General features: G+C 38.7%; 1 protein-coding gene across 4 annotated transcripts in view; it reads left to right on the plus strand.

The window, feature by feature from the left end:
• Positions 1-27,529, plus strand: part of MYO3A (myosin IIIA) — a 241,353-nt gene that overhangs the window by 166,871 nt on the left and 46,953 nt on the right. For all 4 annotated transcript variants that reach the window (XM_082740863.1, XM_082740865.1, XM_082740866.1 and 1 more), the window contains 5 exons: positions 4,823-4,952; positions 11,500-11,579; positions 12,050-12,127; positions 15,507-15,712; positions 26,913-27,024. In XM_082740863.1, coding sequence (XP_082596989.1) covers positions 4,823-4,952; positions 11,500-11,579; positions 12,050-12,127; positions 15,507-15,712; positions 26,913-27,024 — 606 coding nt within the window. The remainder of the gene's footprint in view (positions 1-4,822; positions 4,953-11,499; positions 11,580-12,049; positions 12,128-15,506; positions 15,713-26,912; positions 27,025-27,529) is intronic.

The raw sequence follows: 27,529 nt of genomic DNA on the forward strand, positions 1-27,529 counted from the left end.
GATCAATTAGATTTTAAGCCAAAGACTATAATAAGAGATGAGGAAGGACACTATATCATATTCAAAGGGTCTGTCCAACAAGAAGATTTAACAATTTTAAATATCTATGCCCCCAACGTGGGAGCAGCCAACTATATAAACCAATTAATAACAAAATCAAAGAAACACATCAACAACAATACAATAATAGTAGGGGACTTTAACACTCCCCTCACTGAAATGGACAGGTCATCCAAGCAAAAGATCAGCAAGGAAATAAAGGCCTTAAACGACACACTGGACCAGATGGACATCACAGATATATTCAGAACATTTCATCCCAAAGCAACAGAATACACATTCTTCTCTAGTGCACATGGAACATTCTCCAGAATAGATCACATCCTCGGTCCTAAATCAGGACTCAACCGGTATCAAAAGATTGGGATCATTCCCTGCATATTTTCAGACCACAATGCTCTAAAGCTAGAACTCAACCACAAAAGGAAGTTTGGAAAGAACCCAAATACATGGAGACTAAACAGTATCCTTCTAAAGAATGAATGGGTCAACCGGGAAATTAAAGAAGAATTGAAAAAAATCATGGAAACAAATGATAATGAAAATACAACGGTTCAAAATCTGTGGGACACAACAAAGGCAGTCCTGAGAGGAAAATATATAGCGGTACAAGCCTTTCTCAAGAAACAAGAAAGGTCTCAGGTACACAACCTAACCCTACACCTAAAGGAGCTGGAGAAAGAACAAGAAAGAAACCCTAAGCCCAGCAGGAGAAGAGAAATCATAAAGATCAGAGCAGAAATCAATGAAATAGAAACCAAAAAAACAATGGAACAAATCAATGAAACTAGGAGCTGGTTCTTTGAAAGAATTAATAAAATTGATAAACCCCTGGCCCGACTTATCAAAAAGAAAAGAGAAAGGACCCAAATAAATAAAATCATGAATGAAAGAGGAGAGATCACAACTAACACCAAAGAAATACAAACTATTATAAGAACATACTATGAGCAACTCTACGGCAATAAATTTGACAATCTGGAAGAAATGGATGCATTCCTAGAAACATATAAACTACCACAACTGAACCAGGAAGAAATAGAAAGCCTGAATAGACCCATAACCAGTAAGGAGATTGAAACAGTCATTAAAAATCTCCAAACAAACAAAAGCCCAGGGCCAGACGGCTTCCCGGGGGAATTCTACCAAACATTTAAAGAAGAACTAATTCCTATTCTCCTGAAACTGTTCCAAAAAATAGAAATGGAAGGAAAACTTCCAAACTCCTTTTATGAGGCCAGCATCACCTTGATCCCAAAACCAGACAAGGATCCCACCAAAAAAGAGAGCTATAGACCGATATCCTTGATGAACACAGATATGAAAATACTCAACAAAATACTAGCCAATAGGATTCAACAGTACATTAAAAAGATTATTCACCACGACCAAGTGGGATTTATTACAGGGCTGCAAGGTTGGTTCAACATCCGCAAATCAGTCAATGTGATACAACACATCAATAAAAGAAAGAACAAGAACCATATGATACTCTCAATAGATGCTGAAAAAGCATTTGACAAAGTACAGCATCCCTTCCTGATCAAAACTCTTCAAAGTGTAGGGATAGAGGGCACATACCTCAATATCATCAAAGCCATCTATGAAAAACCCACCGCAAATATCATTCTCAATGGAGAAAAACTGAAAGCTTTTCCGCTAAGGTCAGGAACACGGCAGGGATGTCCATTATCACCACTGCTATTCAACATAGTACTAGAGGTCCTAGCCTCAGCAATCAGACAACAAAAGGAAATTAAAGGCATCCAAATCGGCAAAGAAGAAGTCAAATTATCACTCTTCGCAGATGATATGATACTATATGTGGAAAACCCAAAAGACTCCACTCCAAAACTGCTAGAACTTATACAGGAATTCAGTAAAGTGTCAGGGTATAAAATCAATACACAGAAATCAGTTGCATTTCTCTACACCAACAGCAAGACAGAAGAAAGAGATATTAAGGAGTCAATCCCATTTACAATTGCATCCAAAACCATAAGATACCTAGGAATAAACCTAACCAAAGAGACACAGAATCTATACTCCGAAAACTATAAAGTACTCATGAAAGAAATTGAGGAAGACACAAAGAAATGGAAAAATGTTCCATGCTCCTGGATTGGAAGAATAAATATTGTGAAAATGTCTATGCTACCTAAAGCAATCTACACATTTAATGCAATTCCTATCAAAGTACCATCCATCTTTTTCAAAGAAATGGAACAAATAATGCTAAAATTTATATGGAACCAGAAAAGACCTCGAATAGCCAAAGGGATATTGAAAAAGAAAGCCAACGTTGGTGGCATCACAATTCCGGACTTCAAGCTCTATTACAAAGCTGTCATCATCAAGACAGCATGGTACTGGCACAAAAACAGACACATAGATCAATGGAACAGAATAGAGAGCCCAGAAATAGACCCTCAAATCTATGGTCAACTAATCTTCGACAAAGCAGGAAAGAATGTCCAATGGAAAAAAGACAGCCTCTTCAATAAATGGTGCTGGGAAAATTGGACAGCCACATGCAGAAAAATGAAATTGGACCATTTCCTTACACCACACACAAAAATAGACTCAAAATGGATGAAGGACCTCAATGTGCGAAAGGAATCCATCAAAATCCTTGAGGAGAACACAGGCAGCAACCTCTTCGACCTCAGCCACAGCAACATCTTCCTAGGAACAACGCCAAAGGCAAGGGAAGCAAGGGCAAAAATGAACTATTGGGATTTCATCAAGATCAAAAGCTTTTGCACAGCAAAGGAAACAGTTAACAAAATCAAAAGACAACTGACAGAATGGGAGAAGATATTTGCAAATGACATATCAGATAAAGGACTAGTGTCCAGAATCTATAAAGAACTTAGCAAACTCAACACCCACAGAACAAATAATCCAATCAAGAAATGGGCAGAGGACATGAACAGACATTTCTGCAAAGAAGACATCCAGATGGCGAACAGACACATGAAAAAGTGCTCCATATCACTCGGCATCAGGGAAATACAAATCAAAACCACAATGAGATATCACCTCACACCAGTCAGAATGGCTAAAATCAACAAGTCAGGAAATGACAGATGCTGGCGAGGATGCGGAGAAAGGGGAACCCTCCTACACTGTTGGTGGGAATGCAAGCTGGTGCAGCCACTCTGGAAAACAGCATGGAGGTTCCTCAAAATGTTGAAAATAGAACTGCCCTATGACCCAGCAATTGCACTAAAGATACAAATGTAGTGATCCAAAGGGGCACGTGCACCCAAATGTTTATAGCAGCAATGTCCACAATAGCCAAACTATGGAAAGAACCTAGATGTCCATCAACAGATGAATGGATCAAGAAGATGTGGTATATATACACAATGGAATACTATGCAGCCATCAAAAGAAATGAAATCTTGCCATTTGCGACAACATGGATGGAACTAGAGTGTATCATGCTTAGCGAAATAAGTCAAGCAGAGAAAGACAACTATCATATGATCTCCCTGATATGAGGAAGTGGTGATGCAACATGGAGGCTTAAGTGGGTAGAAGAAGAATAAATGAAACAAGATGGGATTGGGAGGGAGACAAACCATAAGTGACTCTTAATCTCACAAAACAAACTGAGGGTTGCTGGGGGGAGGGGGTTTAGGAGAGGGGGGTTGGATTATGGACATTGGGGAGGGTATGTGCTTTGGTGAGTGCTATGAAGTGTGTAAACCTGGTGATTCACAGACCTGTACCCCTGGGGATAAAAATATATGTTTATAAAAAATAAAAAATAAAAAAAAATAAAAGAATTTCCTAGGATCATTTTATCCAGTTGTTTTTAAGAGCTGTATTAGTTTGCTTGGACTGACATAAGAAAAATAATGCAGGATGGGTGGCTTAAAGCACAGAAATTTATTTTCTCACAGTTCTGGAGGCTAGAAGTCCAAGATCAAGGCGCCAGCGAGGTCACTGTCTTGTGAGACCTCTCTGCCTGGCTTGCTGATGGGTGTATCCTTCAGTGTCCTCCTGTGGCCTTTTCTCTGAGTACATGAGAAGCAGAAAGGGACCTCCAGTGTGTCTTTCTCTTCTTACAAGGATACAAGTCCTATGGGATTAGGGTCCCACCCTTAGGACCACATTTAACTTTAATTAAAGACCCTAGCCAAATGCAGTTACATTTGGGATCGGGAATTCAACATATTAATTTTGAAGGGACACAATTCATCCGATAAATCAACCATAGTAGATAATCCTACAGAAATCTTTGAGTTACGTTGGTCTTGAGAAAGTCCTAAAATTATTTAGAAGTGCCAGAAATGTGAATGTTCATAATGTACTTAGACCATACTCCTTACTGAGATGAAAATCTGTAATGGCCAATTCACTGTGCATGACTCAATTATCATGGAAATGAGAATGCCTGGTGGCCCCAGGTGCCTCCTTTATGCCTCCCTCTGCCCTCCAAACAGAGAAAGGAAACAATACCAAATTTCCAGCGTAATAAACGAGAAGAATCAAACAAACCATGATTTCAACCCAAATAAAATTAGCGAGACACAGATTTTTCTCTGACAAAATATACTGTAGACCTGGAAAAGTTTGCTCCTCCAACCAAGTTGTAAAGGACTGCCTTTATAAATCTTTGTATACCTGTCACTCAGCCCGGAGGAAGTTCTCCGTAAATACCTATTGATGGCTCTGCCCCTGCCACTGTTGATGGTGATGATGACAATGAGGATGACATTGACTGTGACACTGAAATGTACTTTATCAACAGGTACTCTATAATGCAAGTGGGTTCTTAGCTAAGAATAGAGACACTCTTCCAACGGATATTGTGCTCCTTTTGAGGTCATCAGAAAACAGTGTAATTCGCCAACTCGTCAATCACCCTCTGACAAAAACAGGTAAGCTAAGGCAACTTCCTTGGGCCCAATCCCGTAGTGTCTGACTGTGATTTTCATGAGTTGAATCCTCAATATTTTTATGTTGGTTTGTTTTTAGCCCACTAAATATGCATTTTTTAAAATACATTCTGCCTCAACTGTCTGAAGAACATGTAAAAGTGAATATAAACAAACTAGGTTTTCTTTAAAGAAAAGTGTCTGTAGAAGGAACCAGAAAATAGGGTGGTATTTTAGCTACTCACTAGAAAAACATGCTCACCTCTGAAAAGTTCAGAGCGACCTCTGTTTCAGGACTGGGCAGCTTTTGGGGTGGTATTTAAGGTTTAGTGAGCTCTGCCTTATTGGTTAAAAACTTACATGCCTTTGTTCCACCCAACCATATACATGTTTGCATTTGCTTTTAAGTAGAAAAAAACTGTAGTTTGGGTTATTTTTCTTTATTGGAATTTGTTATATTATCTTGCATTTCTTTTTACAGTTTTATTGAGATATAACTGACATACAATAAAAAAAAGACATGTTTAGACAGTAAAATATGATATGTTTTTGACAGGCATATATACTTGTAAAACCATCACCACATTCAGTAGTAAACATATTCCTCACCCCCAGATGATGTTTCCTCATGACTCTGGAATCCCTCCCACTCCTGACCTTCTCTATTTGTTCTAGCACCACTGGTTGGAAGAATTGTTCTTTCCCCCATTGAATTGCTTGGGCACCCTGTTGAAAATCAATGGACTATAAACATGTAGGTCTCCTTCTAGACTTCTCTATTGTGTGTCCCCCATATTTGTCTATCTTTAAGGCAGTGCAACACTTCTTGATTACTGTAGTTTAATTTTTTTAAAAAAATGAAATCAGGTAGTATAAGCTACCCAACTCTTCTTTTTCAGAGCTATCAAGGCAATTATAATTCCTTTGCGTTTTCATATAAATTTTAGAATAAGCTTGTCGGTTTCCACCAAAAATCCTGGTGAGAGTTTGATTGGGATACACTGAAGCTATAGATTAATTTTGGGAGAATTGATATCTTCACAATATTAGGTCTTCCCATCAGGGAGCACAATATAGTTCTCCATTTATTTGTCTTCCTTAATTTCTTTCAGTAATATTTTGTAGTTTTCAGTGTGTGTGACTTGTATATCTTTGTCAAATTATCTGCTTATATATCACATTTTATGTTATTATAAGTGGTAATTTTATTTCAAATTGTTTGTTGCTAGTATACAGAAGACCAGTTGATTTCTGTGTATTAATCTTTCACCCTGCAGTGTTGTTAAGCTCGTTTATTAGAGTAACTTTCTTTTTTTTTGTAAATTCCATAGGATTTTTCTATATAGATGATCTGTGAAAAAAGAGTTTCCCCTTTCTTCTCCATTCTGTTTACTTTTTATGTCTTCATCTTTCCTGGTTGCACTGGCTAGAATCACCAACACAATTTTGAGTACAAGTGCTAAAAATGAACATTCTTGTCTATTCCTCATTTTGGGGGGAAAGCTTTCAGTTTTTCCCCAGGAAATATGATGTTTTCTGTAGGGTTTTCATAGACCTTTTTTCTCAGGAGGAGGAGTTCTTTCTATTCCTAGTTTCCTGAGTATTTAACCAGGCATGCATACTTGAATTCTGTCAGATGCGTTTTTGCATATATTGAGATGATCATTCATATATTTTTTTAATCTGTAAATATGATGAGTTACATTGATTGATTTTTTAATATTATGCCAACTTTTTATTCCTGGGAAAAATGTGACATGGTCATGATGCATTGAACTTTCATGTATTGCTAGATTACATTTGCTGATGTTTTGTTAAGAATTTTTGTATCTGTGTTCATGAGGGATATTGGACTGTAGTTTTCTTCTAATTTTCTTCTAATGTTGGGATCCGAGTAATATGGGCTTCACCGAATGAATTCAGAAGTATTGCTTCCAGGAAAAGTAGAGTATTAATTCTTTCTGAATTCCTTTGTAGAATTCACTAGTGAAGCCATCCAGGCTAGAAGGCTTTTTTTGTGAAAAGGTTTTAAATTAAAAATTCAATCAATTTCTTTAACAAATATTAGGATATTTAATTATCTAATTTTTTGAATGAGCTTTAGTAGGTTGTATCTTTTAAGAAATTTGTCTGTTTCATCTATGTAGTCACATTCATTGACATAATTTTGATTATAGTGTTCCCTTATATTATCCTTTAATATCTATAGATCTTGGAGTTTTATCAGCTCTCTCATTCCTGATCTGAATCTTTTGTGTCCTCTTTCACTTTATTCTTGTTAGATTTTCTAGAGATTTGTCAATTTTACTGATTTTCTCAAAGAACCAGTATATAGTTTATAGTTTCACTGATTTTTTTCCATTGATATTGCTTTCTATTTTGTTATTTTTTTCCCTCCTTTCTTTTTTTTTGGGGGGGGGTTTCTTTCTTGTTTCCTTTCTTCTGTTTACATGGGGTTTTATTTAGTCTCCTTTTTTCTAATTTCTAAGGTAAGGTCATAGGTTGTTGATTTAAGAAAACATTTCTTTTCTAATGTAAGTACTTATATAGATTATGTATAAGTATTGAATTTTAATTCTAAAAATATTGGGATTTTCCATATCTTTGTGTTGTGGCCTTGTAATATAATTCCATAGTGCTCAGAAAGCATATTTTGTATGATTTAATCCATTTACATTTACTGAGACATGTTTTATAGCCCAGAATATAATATATCTTATTTTATGTTTCATTTACACTTGAAAACAACGTGTATTCCACTGTGTTGGATGGAGAATTACATAAATATCAATTGAGTCAACATGGTTGATAGTAATGGTCAAATCTCCTATATCCTTACTGGTTTTTTCTCTCCTGGTTCTATCAGTTACTAAGAGAAGAGTTTTGAAATATCTGATTATAATCCAATTTGTCTATTTTGTCTTTCATTTCTATCCGTTTTCACTTCATGTATTTTTAAGATTATTGGAAACATAAACATTTAGAATTATTATAGCTTCTTTTTTTTAAAGATTCTACTTATTATTTATTTGACAGAGAAAGAGAGAGAGAGAGATCACAAGTAGGCAGAGAGGCAGGGGGTAGCAGGCTCCCTGCTGAGCAGAGAACCTGATGCGGGGCTCGATCCCAGTACCCTGAGATCATGACCTGAGCTGAAGGCAGAGGCCTAACCCACTGAGCCACCAAGGTGCCCCTAGAATTATTATTATAGCCTCTTGATGACCAGACCCCTTTATTAATACTATTTTTATCCTTGGTAATAGTTTTTTCTCTGAAATCTACTTTGCTTGATAATATAGAGATTCCAACTTTCTTAGGATTAGTGGTTGAATGGTATGTCTTTTTTTATACTTTCAACTTCATCTTATTTTTGTTTGTATTTAAAGAAGGCTTTTTTTGTAAACGGCATTTAGTTGGGCCTTTTTAAATTCTAAATATGTCTGCCTTTTAATTGAGGTGATCAAACCATTTATATTTAATGTGATTATTGATATGTTGGGTTGGACTGACTCTACGATTTGACGTGTTTTCTGTTGGTTACATTTGTTATTTTCCCTAGTCGTCACCTGAGTTCCCCTCCTTGCAGTGTAAATCTCTTTAGACAGAAAGCTGGGATACTCATAGGGCTCACCTCATTTGTTTCCCCTCATTCGGGGATCAGTGTCCTGTACTGTTTGATGCACAACGTATAAACACTGTTATTCCTAGACAAATATGGTGTGATTCTTCAGAATAAGGTACTTCGGGCAGTTATAATCATGCAGACAGAAAGCAGAATGGTGGTTGCCAGGGGCTGGGGGTGGGAGGAATGGGGAGCCAGTATTTAATGGGTATAAAGTTTCAGTTTTACAAGATGAAAAAAGTTATGGGCACCTATGGTGGTGATGGTTGCATAACATTATGAATGTATTTAATACTACTGACCTGTGCACTTATAAGTGATTAAGATGCTAAATTTTATATTATGTAAGTTTTACAATAAAAAATGAAAAGGAAGAAAAGCTGTTGCCTCATACATATTGTATGGTTGGTTGTTGGTTTTCTTTTTCTTTTAGTCATTCAGTTAATCCAGTCTGTGTTGCTTTATCCTGTCCAGAAACAAATGTCTTCAATTTTGACTTTAACAATTGTTATCTCTTTCTATATCCACCAACTGCATCCATGCACTTAATGTCATGTTTTTTACCTTTATAAAATATGCAGCCAGGTTCTCAATACTATGTTCTGTCTCCTGATTCAGCAAAACCATGTTTCATTAGCCAGGGAAAAGAGAATTTCATAATCAAAGATGTTTCAGTGACTCCGAATCTCAAAGCTATCAGAGACATTTGGATTTTATATTCACCTAGATATGCAAACATAATAATAATAATTACAACAATAAAAATACATAAATTTATTTTTTTATCTTTTTATTTTTTTCATGAATTTGTTTAGAAGTTGCAATGTGTTAGGCACTGTGCTGACTACTTTTATTTACTCCTAATAGCAACACTCTGAGGAGGAACTACTGTTACAGATGAGACACTGAGTCTTGGAAATGTTCGGCAACTTTCCCAGTGTTGCCCTTGTGGGAAGTCTTAGAAGTGGGCTTGAAAGTTTGGGTTTTTCAATCCTATATTACACTGTCTCCAAGATTCTGAGATAACCTGTTGCACGTATGACTTAAAATATGAAATACAGTTCAGCCATTATTAAGAGGAAATGTACTACAGTTCCATGTAGCTCACATCACTACCTTGGTTTATTACAGGTTTGTTCATCTGTCAGCTGTAAAGGCAAAGTGGATATATTTTCTGAAATTAAGATCTATGCTAATTTTAGTTCCTGTTGATATGCATTAATGAATTTTTAGAAGGCTTTCATTTATTTTGTTGTTAAAGAATTTGATGACTCATGTATAAATTTTGTTACATTGAAATTATTAATCCTTTAGTAAATTTCCTCTAGTCTTTCAGTTTTCAGAGAAGCTTAAATTTTTAGTTCTTACTTAGCTAATATTAAGTAATGGTATCTATTAAGTACTGGGTTTATTCTAATTAATGTGCTATTAGTCCTTTGTATTAGTCTATAGTAATTTTGGTAATTTTTTCTAAAACTTTCCCTAAAAAAAAAAAAAAAAAAAAAAAAAAAAATGAATGTCCACAGATGCCCCTCTGAAGACCGTGTGTTACTATCTCTGTCCACTCTGCTGTCTGTAGTAAGTCTCACAGCTGAAGAGTGAACAGTCCAGTGTGCAGCCCAGCATGAAAGCCAGTGTGCACATCCATCACAGCACTTTTCCTGATAATGGGGAAGGGGGACAACAGCACAGCAGAGGCGCTGCCAGCTGCATCCCAGGCAGGGTCCCACCTGCATATCACTTCAGAGGCAGCTTTCACCACCACAAAGAATGTGAAGGATTTGTCAAAAACATGTCACCTTGGGGCACCTGGGTAGCTCAGCTGATTAAGCACTTGACTTTTGATTTCAGCTCAGTTCATGATCTTGACTCAGTCATGATCACAGATCTTGAGATTGATCCCTGCATCAGGCTCTGCACTGGGCATGGAGCCTACTTAAAATTCTCTCTCCCTCTCCGTCTGTCCCCACCCCACCCCTGGCATGCACACAACACTCTCTCCTTCTCTAAAAAACACACAAACAAAAAACATGTCACCTCTACTTCTCACCTAAAAGAATGAGAATGAAAAGAAATAATCTTTCTGAAGTGATACCGAATTCTTGAGATATATTTGAACATTACTGGTGGGATGATGAACTCTTGGATTGTGGGTTGGTTGTTTATTGTGCTTAGTGAGGTGTGGGGGAAGAGAGAGTAAGAATAAACATTTCCAGGCACGCACCATGCACCTGACATACTGTCACATGTCATCAAAATTCTGTGATGCAGGCACCATCACCATTATATGGTTTCAAAATGCAACTCAGAGACTAAGTAAATGATCCACAGGCAACACAATTTAAGTACTACAGCTAGTATTCAAATCCATATCTTCCCGGCTTCTGGGACCATAATTTTTCACTACACTAGAATATTTTCAAGGCCTTGGGTTGTGCACATTTAAGTAGCCCTAGTAACAGGCACATATTTCTGAATGTTAGATTGAACATATCCATTGCTTTCAACCATCCTTGATTTTCTTATAACCATTTCATATGAATTAATAATCCATGTGATTTTTAAGGCCCATCGTAAAGTGTACCTTTGCATTAAAGAAAATCTCAGAGCCATTTAACACATACATGCATACATACACGTACACACACACAAAGAAAATTAGTTGATATCATCATAGCTTGTAGCAATTAAAGGAAATACAACACCTGTATTTTTTCTAAACTCCAAACTGTGTTTTTTTTCTGAATTTAAAATTGATTTAAAATTATTTTGTGATATTATTTTATCCTTAAATTTCTCATAAATACTTAACCAAGGATAACTATTATGACACCAACAATGTTTATTTTAATATTTAACTAAATGAGGAAAATCTTTTAGTGATTAAAAATTCTAAAATGTATGTTAATTTCATCCACATTCCTATAGGTAATCTGCCACATTCTAAAACTGGAAATTTAATAAATTATCAAATGAGGACTTCAGAAAAATCAATCAACTTGACCAAGGTAAGAACATGCATTTTGTATGACAGTGAGTCTAAAAATCTAACCTTGACAACAAACAGTGTTTGTGTGCTCCTAAAAGTCAATAGCATTTTACTTACTAGGTTTTTCCCCCTTTGATCTTTCTTTTCTGCTTAAACAGCTATGTTATGTTCATATTACTGCTAGCCACTAAAAGAATCATGCAGTTATGATACATTCCTAACCCTTCCTTTATAGCTCATTTTAATGTTACACTAAGACCAACTAAAAATATATTAGTTAAGTTCTAAGACACTCATGTTCCTTGCACGACCAATTAAAATTCCAGTGGGGTTGACAAAACAGTACCCTAAGCAAAAATATTAACCTTTTGTTATTTTATGTATTTGAAAGCATAGATCATGAAAACCCGAAGGAAACTCCATGGGCTCCTTGTAGATCATAGGGTACAGTGGATACTGAAGCATCACCGTCTTTCTTGGTCTTTGTAGGATCAAAGTGGAGAAGCCACACGTCATGCCATAGAGACAACCAACATGAAGACACAAACAGTGGCATCATATTTTAGAGTAAGTTATTTAATTATGGTGTATGGTGCTTAGGAATGCTATTTATTTCAGACAGGGGGAAGGGTAGAGTGAGATGAAGAAAGAGAACCCTAAGGAGGTTCCATGCCCAGCACAGAGCCCAATGGGGAGCTTGATCTCATGACCCATAAGATCATGACCTGATCCAAAATCAAGAGTTGGAGGCTTAACTGACAGCCATTCAGTCACCCCAGGAATGTTATTTATTTATTTTAATTTTTTTAAGATTCTATTTATTTATTTGAGAGAGAGAAAGTGAGAGAGGAGACAGGAGGGGGAGGGGCAGGGGAAGAGGGAAAAGCAGAAACTGCGCTGAGCAGGGAGCCCGACACGGGACTCCCTAGGACTCTGGGATCATGACCTGAGCCAAAAACAGACACTCAACTGAATCAGATGAGTTATTAAAATAAATAACAGATGCCCCTGTTATTTATTTTAAATGAGAATTACAAATCAAAAGCTAGTAATAAGTATCACAGTACTATTAGCAAAAGATAATTCTCATTGTATTCCATTTATTATTTGTTAGATACAGAACATAGTAGGGAGTACTGTCAAAAACCCATGGGTTGGTTTGCTTTGATATTTTATCTATAAAATTATTGCATGCTAAGTTAATCAGAGTTCCTACTTTGGTTAAGATTCGTCTGAAGAACCAAACACATTTCCGCTAGAACAAAACCTGACAGGTTTTTTTTTTAATTCAGTGCTATGATAAATACCTATCACTTCTTCTTCCCACTCCTAAATGATCTTGGGGTGGGCCGATGGGACAAGGCTGAGTATTCAGGTCCATTCCATAGCTCCCTGCACATAGACAAGATGAAAACCTCAAAAGAAGAACTGGTATAGGTGTGGGGCAAGGAGAAAAGATATCGGGGAAGCATAGTAACATGCCAGGAAAGTTAGCCACTGTGTCCTTAGCATGAGGCCATGGTGACCTTATCTTACCTTTCTTCCTTGGACAATAGGGGAGAAAAGGAAGTTAAGAAATACTTTACTTCCTCTATTCTCTGAAGAACTCTAGATACCCCTGCCCTCATTATTGGTGTCCATTCTTCTTTATCTCTTCAGATAAAATCGTGTTGGGGCACCTGGGTGGCTTAGTCAGTTAAATGTCTGCCTCCTTCAGGTCATGATCTTGGGGTCCTTTCCCTCCGCACCTCTCTTCACCTCTCGTGCTGTCACTCACTCGGCCACTCTCAAATAAATAAATAAAATCTTTAAAAACAATTAAAAAATTAATAACAAGTCATATTAACCAGCCAATGAAAATGAAGAAAATACCAACTAAAAATTGGAAATTATTAGTAGTATAACTCAAGGCAGAAGGGGTGGAAATTAGGCTAAATTTACTATAAGTGTTGAGTGAGTAAATTCAGTTTTCTAGCAGAATCATGAAATGCTTTTAAAAATAACTGGGCATTTTAAAAAAGTATTATTAAATACTTTTTCAAGTCGTAAGCTCATAGCAGAGAGTGTGTGCTTAATCATCTTTGAGTAGCGCGTAGTACCTTTATATGCTTACTATCTCACATTCCTGCTGGTACCTTCCAGCAAGACCACAGCAGAGTGAAATTAGCAAGTGTACTTAACAGACAGATTATCTCCCTTTTTTTAAGTGAGTTATCCAAGACCATCATCAGTCCACTGTGGCTGGCGTCCAAGACTGTGCATGTGTTTAAAACATTAGTTCGTAAAATCATTTTCCTCCTCAAGCTGAAGTGAAAAGTGATAGAAGATTATTCCACATAGTATATAATGATTTTTTATTTTTTAAAAGATTTTTTTTTGGACAGACATAGATCACAAGTAGGCAGAGAGGCAGGTAGAGAGAGAGGAGGAGGAAGCAGGCTCCCCACTGGGCAGAGAGCCCGATGCGGGACTTGACCCCAGGACCCTGAGATCATGACCTGAGCCAAAGGCAGAGTCTTTGACCCACTACCCAGGCACCCCTATAATGTTTTTTTTAAAAGGGGCTCCCATGTGGCAAGCCCAGCTGTGAGAGGATTACATCCAAGTTTCAGTGCTCAAAAAGAAGCTGAGCAAATCCAAGGCTTTGTCATTTGTGTAATTCCGTATTTGGCTTCCTCTGGCTTTGTTACTATAGGCTTCTGTTTCCAACACTAAAAGCAAATCCAACCAACACCAACTGTCTCTGTTCACACATTCCTTTTTTTTGCCATTGAATAGCAGCGCTGCTCTTCAACATCATTTTCTAAGATTCCCTTTTTAGGTGAACTGTGATTATTCTATTGTTATACTTAGTTGTCCTGTCATTGGTTACCACTTTAATAAGCCATTGGTGAACACACATTTTTCCTATCTATGTGATTTTGAAAATTCTAAAATAAATAAGAAAATTATCAAGCTAGAGCAGATTAGAATACTTAAATGTGTTTGCTTCTTTTTGTAACTCCTACATCCTATATAGTAAACTGCTTTCACTTCTCATTTCTTACGTTAGCCCAGGAGATGATTCTGACAGGCCTTGAAGGGTTTACTCTCATACTTTCTATAAAGAAGGAATTAGACAAGGTAATTAATAGTATAAGCAAGAAATTAAGTCATATGCCTTAATATTATATATCAGCAAGCTTCCATGAAGGGATATAATTACTTACAAACAAATTATATGAAAAGTAATTTTTTAAAGATTTTTTTTTATTTATTTGACAGAGATCACCAGTAGGCAGAGAGGCATGCAGAGAGAGAGAGAGAGAGAGGGAGGGAAGCAGGCTCCCTGATGAGCAGAGAGTCCGACTCGGGGCTCAATCCCAGGACCCTGGGATCATAACCTGAGCTGAAGGCAGAGGCTTAACCCACTGAGCCACCCAGGTGCCCCAATATATGAAAAGTAATATTATCTGTTAATTAAAGTTGCCTTAAGAATGTACAGGCAACCTTTTGATAGCTAAGTTCTGAGTTAATGCCTCCACATTTTTTTTTAGTAGATCTGTGTTCTAAAAAATATGCTATAAATAAAATTTTCATTAATATGGATTTTTCTCCATTGACTGTGAATTAATGTGAACATTTGTAACATTCAGTTTTCAGGAGTTTTTTTCTTATAATAAAAAGAAAGACTTGGGACATCTGGGTGGCTCAGTCGGTTGGGCGGCTGCCTTCAGCTCAGTCATGATCCAGAAGTTTTGGGATCGAGTCCCACATCAGGCTCCTTGCTCATTGGGGAGCCTGCTTCTCCCTCTGCCTCTGCCTGCCACTTTACCTGCCTGTGCTCTCTCTCTGTCTCTCTCTCTCTGACAAATAAATAAAATATTTTAAAATAAATAAATAGACTTACGAGCCTCTAAGTTTATGTACGTTACACTGAGAAATTTATATTTCTTGCATATTACAGTATTCCCTGATGGATTTGTTATCCAAAATGGTGGTGGGCCAACCTCACTTTGTCCGTTGCATCAAACCCAATAACGAACGTCAGGCAAGAAAATATGACAAAGAGAAAGTTCTCCTACAGCTGCGCTACACTGGAATTCTGGAAACAGCAAGAATTCGGAGGCTGGGCTACTCTCATCGGATACTTTTCTCCAACTTCATAAAGCGGTACGTGGATTTCTTTTCAAGGTTCCAAGTACAGTTTATGGAGAAATTCATCAGAAGAATTACAGGGAACAAAATAGGAAAGAGAATCGTTCAGCTGTTCTAGGATGGAGGCATTTTGTTATTGCAGATGATTTTGCACTGAAAAAGCAGGTAACGGGCTGGAAGTTTCTGTTGTCCGCCGGGAGATCCGATGGGGCTGCATAGGGTTCATGCCATGAGCAGGACGATTGAAAGGCCTAAGCAGTTCTGTGCTGAGCTCTTAGAGGGTCTGGGTTCTCATCTCAGTGCTCATGCCGGGTGACCCTTGGGCTGTACCAGTGACTCCCAACAGGGGGAGGTTTTTCCCCCTCGAAGAATGTTTGTTAATATCTGGAGATATTTTTGGTTGTCACAGCTGATAGGATGGAGGTTGCTGTCGGGATCCAGCACATGGAGTCCAAGGATACTGCTAAGCATACTATAGCACGGAAAAGCCCCCACAGCAAATAATTTTCCAGCCTAAAATGTTACCCGTGCTGAGATTGGGAAACCCTGGCCTGTACTGAACCTCATTTTTCCTCTTATTTAATAAATCTGTCATGACTGCCCAGTGGAATTGTGATAAGGATCAAGTGAGACTTGATCTCCGTAACAGTATTTAGAAAACAACAGTAAGGGCACCTGGGTGGATCAGTTGGTTAAACAACGGCCTTTCAGCTCAGGTCATGATCCTGGAGTCGCAGCATCGAGTCCTGTGTCAGGCTCCCTGCTCAGCAGAGAGTCTACTTCTCCCTCTGACCTTCTCCCTTCTCATGCGCTCTCTCTCTCATTCTCTTTCTCTCTGCCTCTCTCAAATAAATAAATAAAACCTTTAAAAAAAAAAAGAAAACAACAGTAAATAACAGTATTTAGAAAACAAAAAGACTCAATTAGGGATAAGCAGTCCTTTTTAATATTTGAAATTAATGTAAAATGAATTAAGATATATATAACATTTTTATTGATTATTTTTTAATGAACATATAATGTATTATTAGCCCCAGGGGTACAGGTCTGTGAATTGCCAGGTTTACACACTTCACAGCACTCACCATAGCACATACCTTCCCCAATGTCCATAACCCCACCCCTCTTCTCCCAACCCCCCTCCCCCCAGCAACCCTCAGTTTGTTTTGTGAGATTGAGTCTCTTATGGTTTGTCTCCCTCCCAATCCCATCTTCTTTCATTTATTCTTTTCCTACCCCCCCCAACCTCCCACATTGCATCTCCACTTCCTCATATCAGGGAGATCATATGATAATTGTCTTTCTCTGATTGACTTATTTCGCTAAGCATAATACCCTCTAGTTCCATCCACATTGTCACAAATGGCAAGATTTCATTTCTTTTGATGGCTGCATAGTATTCCATTGTATATATCTATACCACATCTTCTTTATCCATTCATCTGTTGATGGACATCTAGGTTCTTTCCATCATTTGGCTACTGTGGACATTGCTGCTATGAACATTGGGGTGCACGTGCCCCTTCAGATCACTACATTCGTATCTTTAGGGTAAATACCCAGTAGTGCAATTGCTGGGTCATAGGGTAGCTCTATATTAAGGAATACATTTGTGATGATATAGAGGTTTAGTACTTTATATATTTAATATTTCAAATGCTTGTTTTTGATATTTATCAATTGTATGATTACTATTAGCTATTAAACTTGAAGTTTCAATTTTCCAAAGTTTTAGAATTTTCAGGGGAGATCTAGCATTTAAGAAATTCCCTGTATGTAACATTTTCTGGCCTTTTTCAGAGTGTACAAATTAGGATTAAGAACTAAACAGTTTCTAACCACACCCCCAAAACAAAACAAAACAACGTCTTGGCTTATGTCAAGCACTCTTTCACTCGTGATAACCAAGACCCTCACTTACTTATTTTATTTTATTTTTATTTATTTCATTTTACTTATAAAATAAAAATTCTAATTATTTTTGCAAATTATTACATCCTCAGCAATCTGTGGTAGTTCTTGCCTTCCTCTAGAAACCTGGCAAAGAAAAGAAAGTTATTTTTTAAAAAAGAAAAAGAAAAGAAAGGTTTAAACGCATTCAGGTATTCAGTAATTATTACCTAGCTTGTTTTTTAAGAAATACGTTTTTAAACCTAGTAAATAAATAAGTAAATATTTCATTTTTATTTATAATTAAGGGGAAAAAAAGACAAGAAAGGTATTCATTTTGAGCACCTTAAAGTAAGGAAAACCCTACCACTTCTTCATGATGGAGAACCAAATTACACAAATACGGTAACTCTGTAATCAGCAAATCTTCAGTGATCGTTTAAGACAAACTTTAAAGGCTCAGACTGTAGGGTTCAGAAGTACAGTAATCATCCAAACACTGACTTATTCCATTCTCACAGAGCAGACCCAATTTTATATCCAAAACTAAGAAATAAAAAATACTGGAATTTCTTACTGGCTATCAGTAAATTCTTCGCCATCTTGACTCCTCCTGGCTATCAGTAAATTCTTTATCCTCTATGTAAATACAGAGAACCTAAAAGTACTTGATACAAAGAAATTTCAAAGGTCAAATTAAAATCAAAATATGGAGGCTTAAGTGGGTAGGAGAAGAATAAATGAAACAAGATGGGATTGGGAGGGAGACAAACCATAAGTGACTCTTAATCTCACAAAACAAACTGAGGGTTGCTGGGGGGAGGGGCTTTGGGAGAAGGGGGTGGGATTATGGACATTGGGGAGGGTATGTGCTTTGGTGAGTGCTGTGAAGTGTGTAAACCTGGTGATTCACAGACCTGTACCCCTGGGGATAAAAATATATGTTTATAAAAAATAAAAAGTTAAATGTGTAAATATTTCAAAAAAAAAAAAAATATGACCTGTTTTCATTTTTTTTAAATATTTTATTTCTTTATTTATTTATTTGTCAGAGAGAGAGAGAGCGAGAGCACACAAGCAGGCAAAGTGGCAGGCAAAGGCAGAGGGAAAGCAGGCTCCCCGCCAAGCAAGGAGCCCAATGTGGGACTCAATTCCAGGACCCTGGGATCATGACCTGAGCCACTCAGGTGTCCCATGTTTTTCATTTTTTAGGAGAAGAGTTGATCTTTAACTTGCTTGAAAATTAATACAAATAATATAATATTAATATAATTACCATGGCATTTCAATGACCATTTCTTTAGGTACCCTGCTGAGGCATCTGGGTGGCTCAGTTGGTTAAGTGTCTGACTCTTGTTCTTGGCTCAGGTCTTGATCTCATGTTTGTGAGTTCAAGACCCATGCTGGCTCCATGCTGGGAATAAGCTAAGCATTGCAGAGGACACCATAGTTTAAAACTGTCTTGAACCTCAAGAATTAACCATCCAATTAAGATGGCCAGATTCATAGACATGGAAAGTTAATAAGCAGTGGAAGGTAATAAGCATTGCAGAGGATACCATAGTTTAAAACTGTCTTGAACCTCAAGAATTAACCATCCAGGGGCGCCTGGGTGGCTCAGTGGGTTAAGGCGCTGCCTTCGGCTCAGGTCATGATCTCAGGGTTCTTGGGATCGAGTCCCGCATCGGGCTCTCTGCTCAGCAGGGAGCCTGCTTCCTCCTCTCTCTCTCTGCCTGCCTCTCTGCCTACTTGTAATCTCTCTCTGTCAAATAAATAAATAAAATCTTTAAAAAAAAAAAAAAAGAATTAACCATCCAATTAAGATGGCCAGAGTCATAGACATGGAAAGTTAATAAGCAGTGGAAGGTAATAAGTACCAAGATCCAAGGGAATGATATACACAGTACAAGAGATCAGAGGAGAGAAAGATTATCTCCAGGAGGGCCCGTAAGAGAATCAGGGAAGAAGGTTTAAACTAGAAGGTTTAAACTAGAATCTAATGGTAGGTGCCGTTTCTGGAAAAGACAGAAAAAATCTTTCTCAGCATACTGTTTGGTGTGTCAAAAGCTTAGAAGGTTTTGGATTTGTCTGAATTAGCACAGTGGGCATTAGTGAAGTGACAAAAATTGGCAGAAGATAAGATGGGAAAACTGACCGGGTTAAAATCACATAGAGAGAGCCTTGAATGCCGTATTAATTATAGTTTCAGCTTTCCATGGTTTTACACTATGAACAGTAAGGAAACTAAGCCTATTTTCTTGATGATATTGTAGTTGAAAGTTGCTTATTTAGAAGGGCAGAAGTGAGAATAAATTCATATGTATTTCAAAGTCCCACACTATATAGAATACCAAATTACTACATGATAAATGAGGAAGGGGGGAAAAAACTAAGTATACAAAGAACACGAGAATAGCTATTTTGAATACAGGAAGTTCCAGAACTAAAAGGCTAATAAACCTTTTCTCCATCACTAATTTGAAATCTGTCATCTAAATTGGCAGAGACTCTCAGGAGGCAGAACAATTTTCAGAGGCCCCGTGGAGGTGTAAATAGAACGAAATCATTCTCCTCTGTCCTGCCTTAGCCTTTGACTAACCCTCCGTGTGAGATGCAGAGTTCATCAGACGCTTTGTCTCTTCTCTTGTAGATAAACTCTTCTGTTTTGTGAAAAAGAAATAATCATAGGGGAAGATACACTACATGAACTTACCTTGCACAGGATTTTTACTATAGTTGTTTCAAATGAACACTTATCCTCAGAGGCCCCCGAAGTGGACTTTGTTTTTCCATGAGACATGTACACCCCGTGGTTCAGCTTCGGGAACTTTAACACAACCAAGACTCATTGAAGGCACTAGTGTAGGGAAGTAGGGAAGTGCACATGCTTTGAAGTCAGAAAACCCAGGTTTGGGGGTGGGGGAGAAAGAAAGAAAATCTAAGTTCAAACCCCAATTCTATCACTATCAAACTGTGTGACCTTGTTCAAAGTGACTTTGAATAACTGCTGTAAGCTTCAAGCCTTCATCTTTCTCATCTGCAAATAAAGATGATGGTAACAGTATCTGCTCGTTAGGTGGTTATGAGCACTAAATGAAATAATATATATGGCATTTATTCATAGAACAAAATGTCTTAATAAATTTTAGTTATAACTATTTTCATTATTATTCTTGCCTCAGCCCCAAGCTCCCCAAATTACTTTTTATCTACAGTGCTGTGGTCTTGAATCCCACAACAGAAACCATCAAGCTGGCCCATTAAAAGCAAAGAAGAAGAAAGTATGTTGGGGCATGTGGGGACTTTCCTCCATAGCAGCTGGTCCGTCTGGATGGTTATTAACCCAGCAAGTCCCAGAGGCAGGTCATTAGTCCTTTAGCCGACATTTAATTGAGCACCCATGACGTTCTAGCCCTTGAAAAAAAAAGATTAACCCCAATCTTCATCCAAAGATTAACAAAAGAGCCTCTGACATTAAGAAACTCACAGACTAGTTGTGGGAAGAAGGACCTAATTATGTACAGTACCATACAATGTCATGTCAGCTCCAGGGACAAGGGTACCCATCTGTTGTGTTCACTGCTGGATCTCCAGCACTTAGAAGGGTCCCTGGCACATAGCAGGTACGCAATAAATATTTATCAAGTGAATGAAAGAATAGTGGATTTTCTTTTTAAGATTTTACTTATTGGGTGCCTAGGTGGCTCAGTGGGTTAAAGCCTCTGCCTTCAGCTCAGGTCATGATCCCAGGGTCCTGGGATGGAGCCCCACATCAGGCTCTCTGCTCAGTGGGGAGCCTGCTTCCCTCTCTCTCTCTGCCTGCTTCTCTGCCTACTTGGGATCTCTGTCTGTCAAATAAATAAATAAAAATCTTAAAAAAAAAATATTTGACTTATTTATTTGACAGAGAGAGACATAGAGAGAGAGGGAACACAAACAGGGGGAGTGGGAGAGGGAGAAGCAGGCTTCCCACAGAGCGTGGAGCCTGATGAGAGGATCAATCCCAGGAACCCTGGGACCTGACCTGAGCCAAAGACAGACACTTAACCCACTGAGCCACCCAGGTGCCCTTATGTAATATGTTTTTGAATCATGTCACCTCAAGTGCAGGCGTAAACAGGTTTGGCAGCAAACACAGCTCACCCAGCAGGAGGGGAAGCACACAAGCCCACAAGTGAGTGCTGCTACCCGTGAGCTCCAGGTGTGCCATGGATCCCAGCTGATGTGTCTTACCCAGGGAAAGAGAATGCCAGTTAACCCAGTTAGTCTATTCATCAAAGATACATGAGGGAGGGGGAGACAAACCATGAGAGCTGTGGACTCTGAGAAACAAATTGAGGATTTTGGAGGGGAGGAGGGGTTGGGAGGTTGGGTGAGCCTGGTGGTGGGTATTATGGAGGCCACTTATTGCATGGAGCACTGGGTGTGGTGCATAAACACAATGAATCTTGGAACACACACACAAAAAATGAAATTTAACAAAAAAGATACATTAGGGAGAGTTTCTAGAATATCGAAAGCGTGAGTCTTCCATAAAGGAACAAGTGGTGAGGATGAAGGACATGCAGGCAGAGAGAACAACACGTACAAAGGCAGGAGGCATGAGCAAACATGGCCTTTTGGCATAATTTTAAATAGCTTTTATGACTGGACCTCGAGCTGTCCATGGAAACTAGCCAAAGGTGAGGCTGGAAAGGCAGTCAGGGATACGGAGGAGGAAGGTGATTTCATGCCCATCTTTGTATATGGCAGCTCATTTTAAATGACTGCTTTTTGGCAGGTGTGACCTTTGTATTTCCTACATTTCTGCCGCTCTCCAAATTACATACGTTGTGTGCCCAGCCTTTGAAGGCACCTGCTTTTGACATCACGGCTTAGAACTAGGGATATTTTTGGAGACTTTCAATTCAGGAAAGGGCATGATCAGATTTTCATCTTATTAAGACAGTTCAGACAGAGCTGGGGGAGGGTGGACATGACCAGTTGGAAGGCAATTACAGAGGGCCGGAGGGGAGGAGATGATGAGTAAGTGCAAGCAATGGCAGTAGGAATAGACAGAAAGAAATGGATTTCAGAGCAGTTTTTAAGTTTGTTGGATGCACTGAGTGGAGAATAAGCAAGAATGTAGGACGACACACAGATTTCTAGCTTTATTGCCTTTGGAAAGGAGGTGATACCATTCACAAAGGTAGATAGTAACAGAGGAGAGGGAAGGTGATGACTTGCTGAGTTGTCCATGGGATGAGCAGGGAGGTGTAGAGCAGGCCGGCAGAGGTGATGTGTTTCAAGTTGGTATAAAGAAGGCAGAGGAGGAGATGTGTGGTCCATATACACTATGGAGTATTATGCCTCCATCAGAAAGGATGAATACCCAACTTTTGTAGCAACATGGACGGGACTGGAAGAGATTATGCTGAATGAAATAAGTCAAGCAGAGAGAGTCAATTATCATATGGTTTCACTTATTTGTGGAGTATAACAAATAGCATGGAGGACATGGGGAGATGGAGAGGAGAAGGGAGTTGAGGGAAATTGGAAGGGGAGGTGAACCATGAGAGACTATGGACTCTGAAAAACAATCTGAGGGTTTTGAAGGGGTGGGGGGTGGGAGATTGGGGGAACCAGGTGGTGGGTATTAGGGAGGGCACGGATTGCATGGAGCACTGGGTGTGGTGCAAAAACAATGAATACTGTTACGCTGAAAAGAAATAAAAAATTTAAAAATTTTAAAAAATAAAAGAAGAAGGCAGAAGAGGAAGATTCAGGACTCATCCACTGGAGAATGGTCAGAACTCTGCCTGTAGATGAGCCCCCTGTGGGGAGAGCTTAGAAAGAGACAGGACATTGGAGAACACTAGCATTTGTGCAGCAAGTCTAAACGTGACGCCTGGCAAGAGACCAACAGTGAGAAGAAGCCCCGGATAACGTGGGATACAGTCGTGGGGACACTCAAGCCAGAGAAAGGTGTCAACGATATCCAAATCTACAGAAAGAACACTTGGGATTAGGATGGAAGGCATCCCTTTAGATTTCATCTCTAAAACGCCTTATGTGTTGGAGTAAGAGCCCTCCTTACTGTGTGACTAAATCAGATTCCAGGAGCTACGCAGTGATGGGAAGTGGAGAAATGGAGAGTTACTTTAAGCAATCTTTCAACTGATCTCTAAAGCTAGTAGGAGACAGAGAATTCTTTCCGGTGAGACACATGGAGAGGGTTTGTTTTGTACTAAATGGAAGGAGCCAGGAGAGAGAAAAGGGATTGAAAATACACAGAAGAGAAGAGAAGGTGGAAGTGGCATCTAGAACATGGGCAGATGGAGGGTGGAGATCTCCGAAGAAGAAGAAGAAGAAGGAGAAGGAGAAGGAGAAGGAGAAGGAGAAGAAAGAGTGGACAAACATATCTATAGCTGGGGAAGAGATCAGTAGAGCTTGGCTCTGGAAGCCTCTAGTAAACTAGCAGTCACATTTACCTGCTGAGAGCAGTGCAGAGAGGGGATAACAGGGCAGGAGAGATTAAACACTTGTGAGGATTGAGTGAGGAACTTGGTCGTGGACACCAGTCAGGATTCTGGTGTTTCTGTGGGTTGGGCTAACTCAGGAAACTGCAGGCTTATAGGGGAGAACACTGGTAATGAACAGTGATTTTCCCTGGCAGGTTTCCAAAGCCTGAAAGAAGGCAGAGAACAATACTGGGGGGTCCAGGTTTGCATGTTTGCAGAGCACATGCAACAAAAGACCAAGAGGGAGAAGAGGAGTCCAAGATGGCCGAGGAGTAGGAGACCTTGGTTTCATCTGGTCCCAGGAATTCAGCTAGATAGCTTCCAAATCATTCTGAGCACCTGTCAACTCAACAGGAGACATAAGAAAAGGATAGCTGTCACTCTACAAATAGAAAAGGGAGCTCACTAAGGGTTGCTCATATGATGAGCCATAAGATCCTGGCTGGATCTGGAAAGAAGCAAATCCAGGAGTTGGTTGGGAGGCTGAGAGGACAGAGTAGCTCCTCAGTCACAAGGTGTCCACAAGTAAATTTAGTCCTCAAGTTGGCAGACCTGAAGGATAAGGACCCACTAATGGGCACCCCCCCCCCCAAGATTATTTACACAGGCAGCAAAAACTATGATCATCACGTCTTTCTAGACCATTCTAGGTTAGAATTCTCCAAAGAGCCTAACAGAAACTGGTTCATCCACATATTTAACAGGATGACATTTTGGTGGAGCTAGAATATGTTCTTCTTAGAGGTCTTATATACGGGCTCATGTTTAGATGAAGAAATTGATAAAGAGGTTCCCTTGTGTGTCTCAATTTACACACATAATTAGTCAATATCAGAACTCAACTCTCCTGACCATGCTACCCCAGTCTTCCACACACCATGACCTCTCTTTTGAAATTCAGAACCTACCAAAACTCAATGCTTTGTCTCCTCTGGACTGGCAGGTTAATCTTGCACCAAGAAATTAAATAAAAATAAGGGAGTGTTAAAAACTGTAGAAAGCGGCCTTTTTTTGCACAAGATTGTTGACCAGGGTAAACCAGATTTTCTTCCTTTCATTCACCTGGTCAGTTTGAAAACCTTGGGGCCTATTTCAGTTCTCTCCAACATTAAGTCCTTACTTGCTTTCTTTCCTCAACTATATGTATTAAACCAATAGAGAAAATGTCCAGGGAGAGACATAGTGTAACTCAAGGAAATACAGTGATCAAAGGCATATAGACAGTGACGGGAGGTTTGCAGAGAATTAAGCCCTTCGTCCAATTTTAAGATCAGCTTCCAACATTTTTGTGAAGGTAAAAAAATAAAAAATAAAATCTTTCCCTCTGCTTCTTGCCACTGCCATCCTTCTGCTTTTTGTACCCAGGAAAAGTTTGCTTCTCTAAAAATACTCAACTAGGTTTGGCGGCTCAGTCAGTTAAGGGTCTGCTTTCAGCCCAGGTCATTGTCTCAGAGTCCCAGGATGGAGTCCTACATCAGGCTCCCTGCTCAGCAGGGAGTCTGCTTCTCCCTCTCCTTCTGCCTGCCACTCCCCCTGCTTGTGCTCGCTCTCTTTCTCTCTCTGTCAAATAAATGATAAAAAAAATCTTTTTTTTTAAATTTTTTATTTTTTATAAACATATATTTTTATCCCCAAGGGTACAGGTCTGTGAATCGCCAGATTTACACACTTCACAGCACTCACCAAAGCACATACCCTCCCCAATGTCCATAACCCCATCCCCCTTCTTCCAACCCCCCAGCAACCCTCAGTTTGTTTTGTGAGATTAAGAGTCACTTATGGTTTGTCTCCCTCCCAATCCCATCTTGTTTCATTTATTCTTCTCCTACCCACTTAAGCCCCCATGTTGCATCACCACTTCCTCATATCAGGGAGATCATATGATAGTTGTCTTTCTCTGCTTGACTTATTTCGCTAAGTATGATACGCTCTAGTTCCACCCATGTTGTCGCAAATAGCAAGATTTCATTTCTTTTGATGGCTGCATAGTATTCCATTGTGTATATATACCACATCTTCTTGATCCATTCATCTGTTGATGGACATCTAGGTTCTTTCCATAGTTTGGCTATTGTGGACATTGCTGCTATAAACATTTGGGTGCACCTGCCCCTTCGGGTAAATACCCAGTAGTGCAATTGCTGGGTCATAGGGCAGTTCTATTTTCAACATTAGTGCAATTGCTGGGTCATAGGGCAGTTCTATTTTCAACATTGCTGTATCTATTTTCAACATTGTTTGTATCTTTAGGGTAAATACCCAGTAGTGCAATTGCTGGGTCATAGGGCAGTTCTATTTTCAACATTGCTGCTATAAACATTCGGGTGCACGTGCCCCTTCGGATCACTACGTTTGTATCTTTAGGGTAAATACCCAGTAGTGCAATTGCTGGGCCATAGGGCAGTTCTATTTTCAACATTTTGAGGAACCTCCATGCTGTTTTCCAGAGTGGCTGCACGAGCTTGCATTCCCACCAACAGTGTAGGAGTCAAATTATCACTCTTCGCAGATGATATACTATATGTGGGAAACTAATTTTTTTTTTTTTTTTTTTTTTTTTTTAGTAATGGGGGTTTTGTAGGGGGATTTCAGTGGTAAGTGTTGAAACATAATCACTAAACTGAGAAAACAGTCCTCAAATGTACACAAACAGACTGGTCCGAATTTTTGTCAGTCTACTTGCAAGTTCTGAGAATGCCAGCAGGACCCCCTGCATTAAGTATGGGAGTCTCTTCCTTCCCTGCACAGAGTTGTCGAGTGTCCACCAGGCTACTGAGGTGTGGAAACTTTGTGAAATGCTAACCAGCCCTTTCTTCCACTTGAAGGTACCATGTTCTCTGCTACAAATGGAACGAAGAGCCCCCAGTGAGTCCCGACTCCTGCGCCGCCATTTTGGAAAAAGCTGGTCTGGATAATTGGGCTCTTGGAAAAACAAAAGTAATGTTTTCATGTAATTTTTAAGAAAAAAACAATTAACGATTGTGCTGGCTTTACTGAGCATTCTAACATTATACAGTGCTTGAAAATCTTATGGCTTTTTTGTGTTACCAAATCTCTAGCTTAAAATAGGGAGTATAGATAGAATTTATAAATCTATAAAGGTTTTCTTCAGCAAAATGAAATACTTTGTTGTTATAAAAGTTTCTTTTAAGAAATCCAAGAAAATTTTCTCTTGAAAATTTATCAAAAAAAAATCAAAAAAATTCTTCATTTCAGATAGTACTAAAAACATACTGACACATTTTATTTTATTACCACCAAATATAGTCAGTAAATATTCAGAACATTTTATTTTATTACCACCAAATATAGTCAGTAAATATTCAGAATACATTAATATATATTAATATCATATAATATAGATACAGAATATATTCTGCAGAGAATCATAATGATCTGAATTACAATTATCTAATTTTTTTCTTCCTAATTCTCAAATCTG

The sequence above is a fragment of the Mustela nivalis genome (genome assembly GCF_964662115.1).
Source record: "Mustela nivalis genome assembly, chromosome: 7".
Lineage (NCBI taxonomy): Eukaryota > Metazoa > Chordata > Mammalia > Carnivora > Mustelidae > Mustela > Mustela nivalis.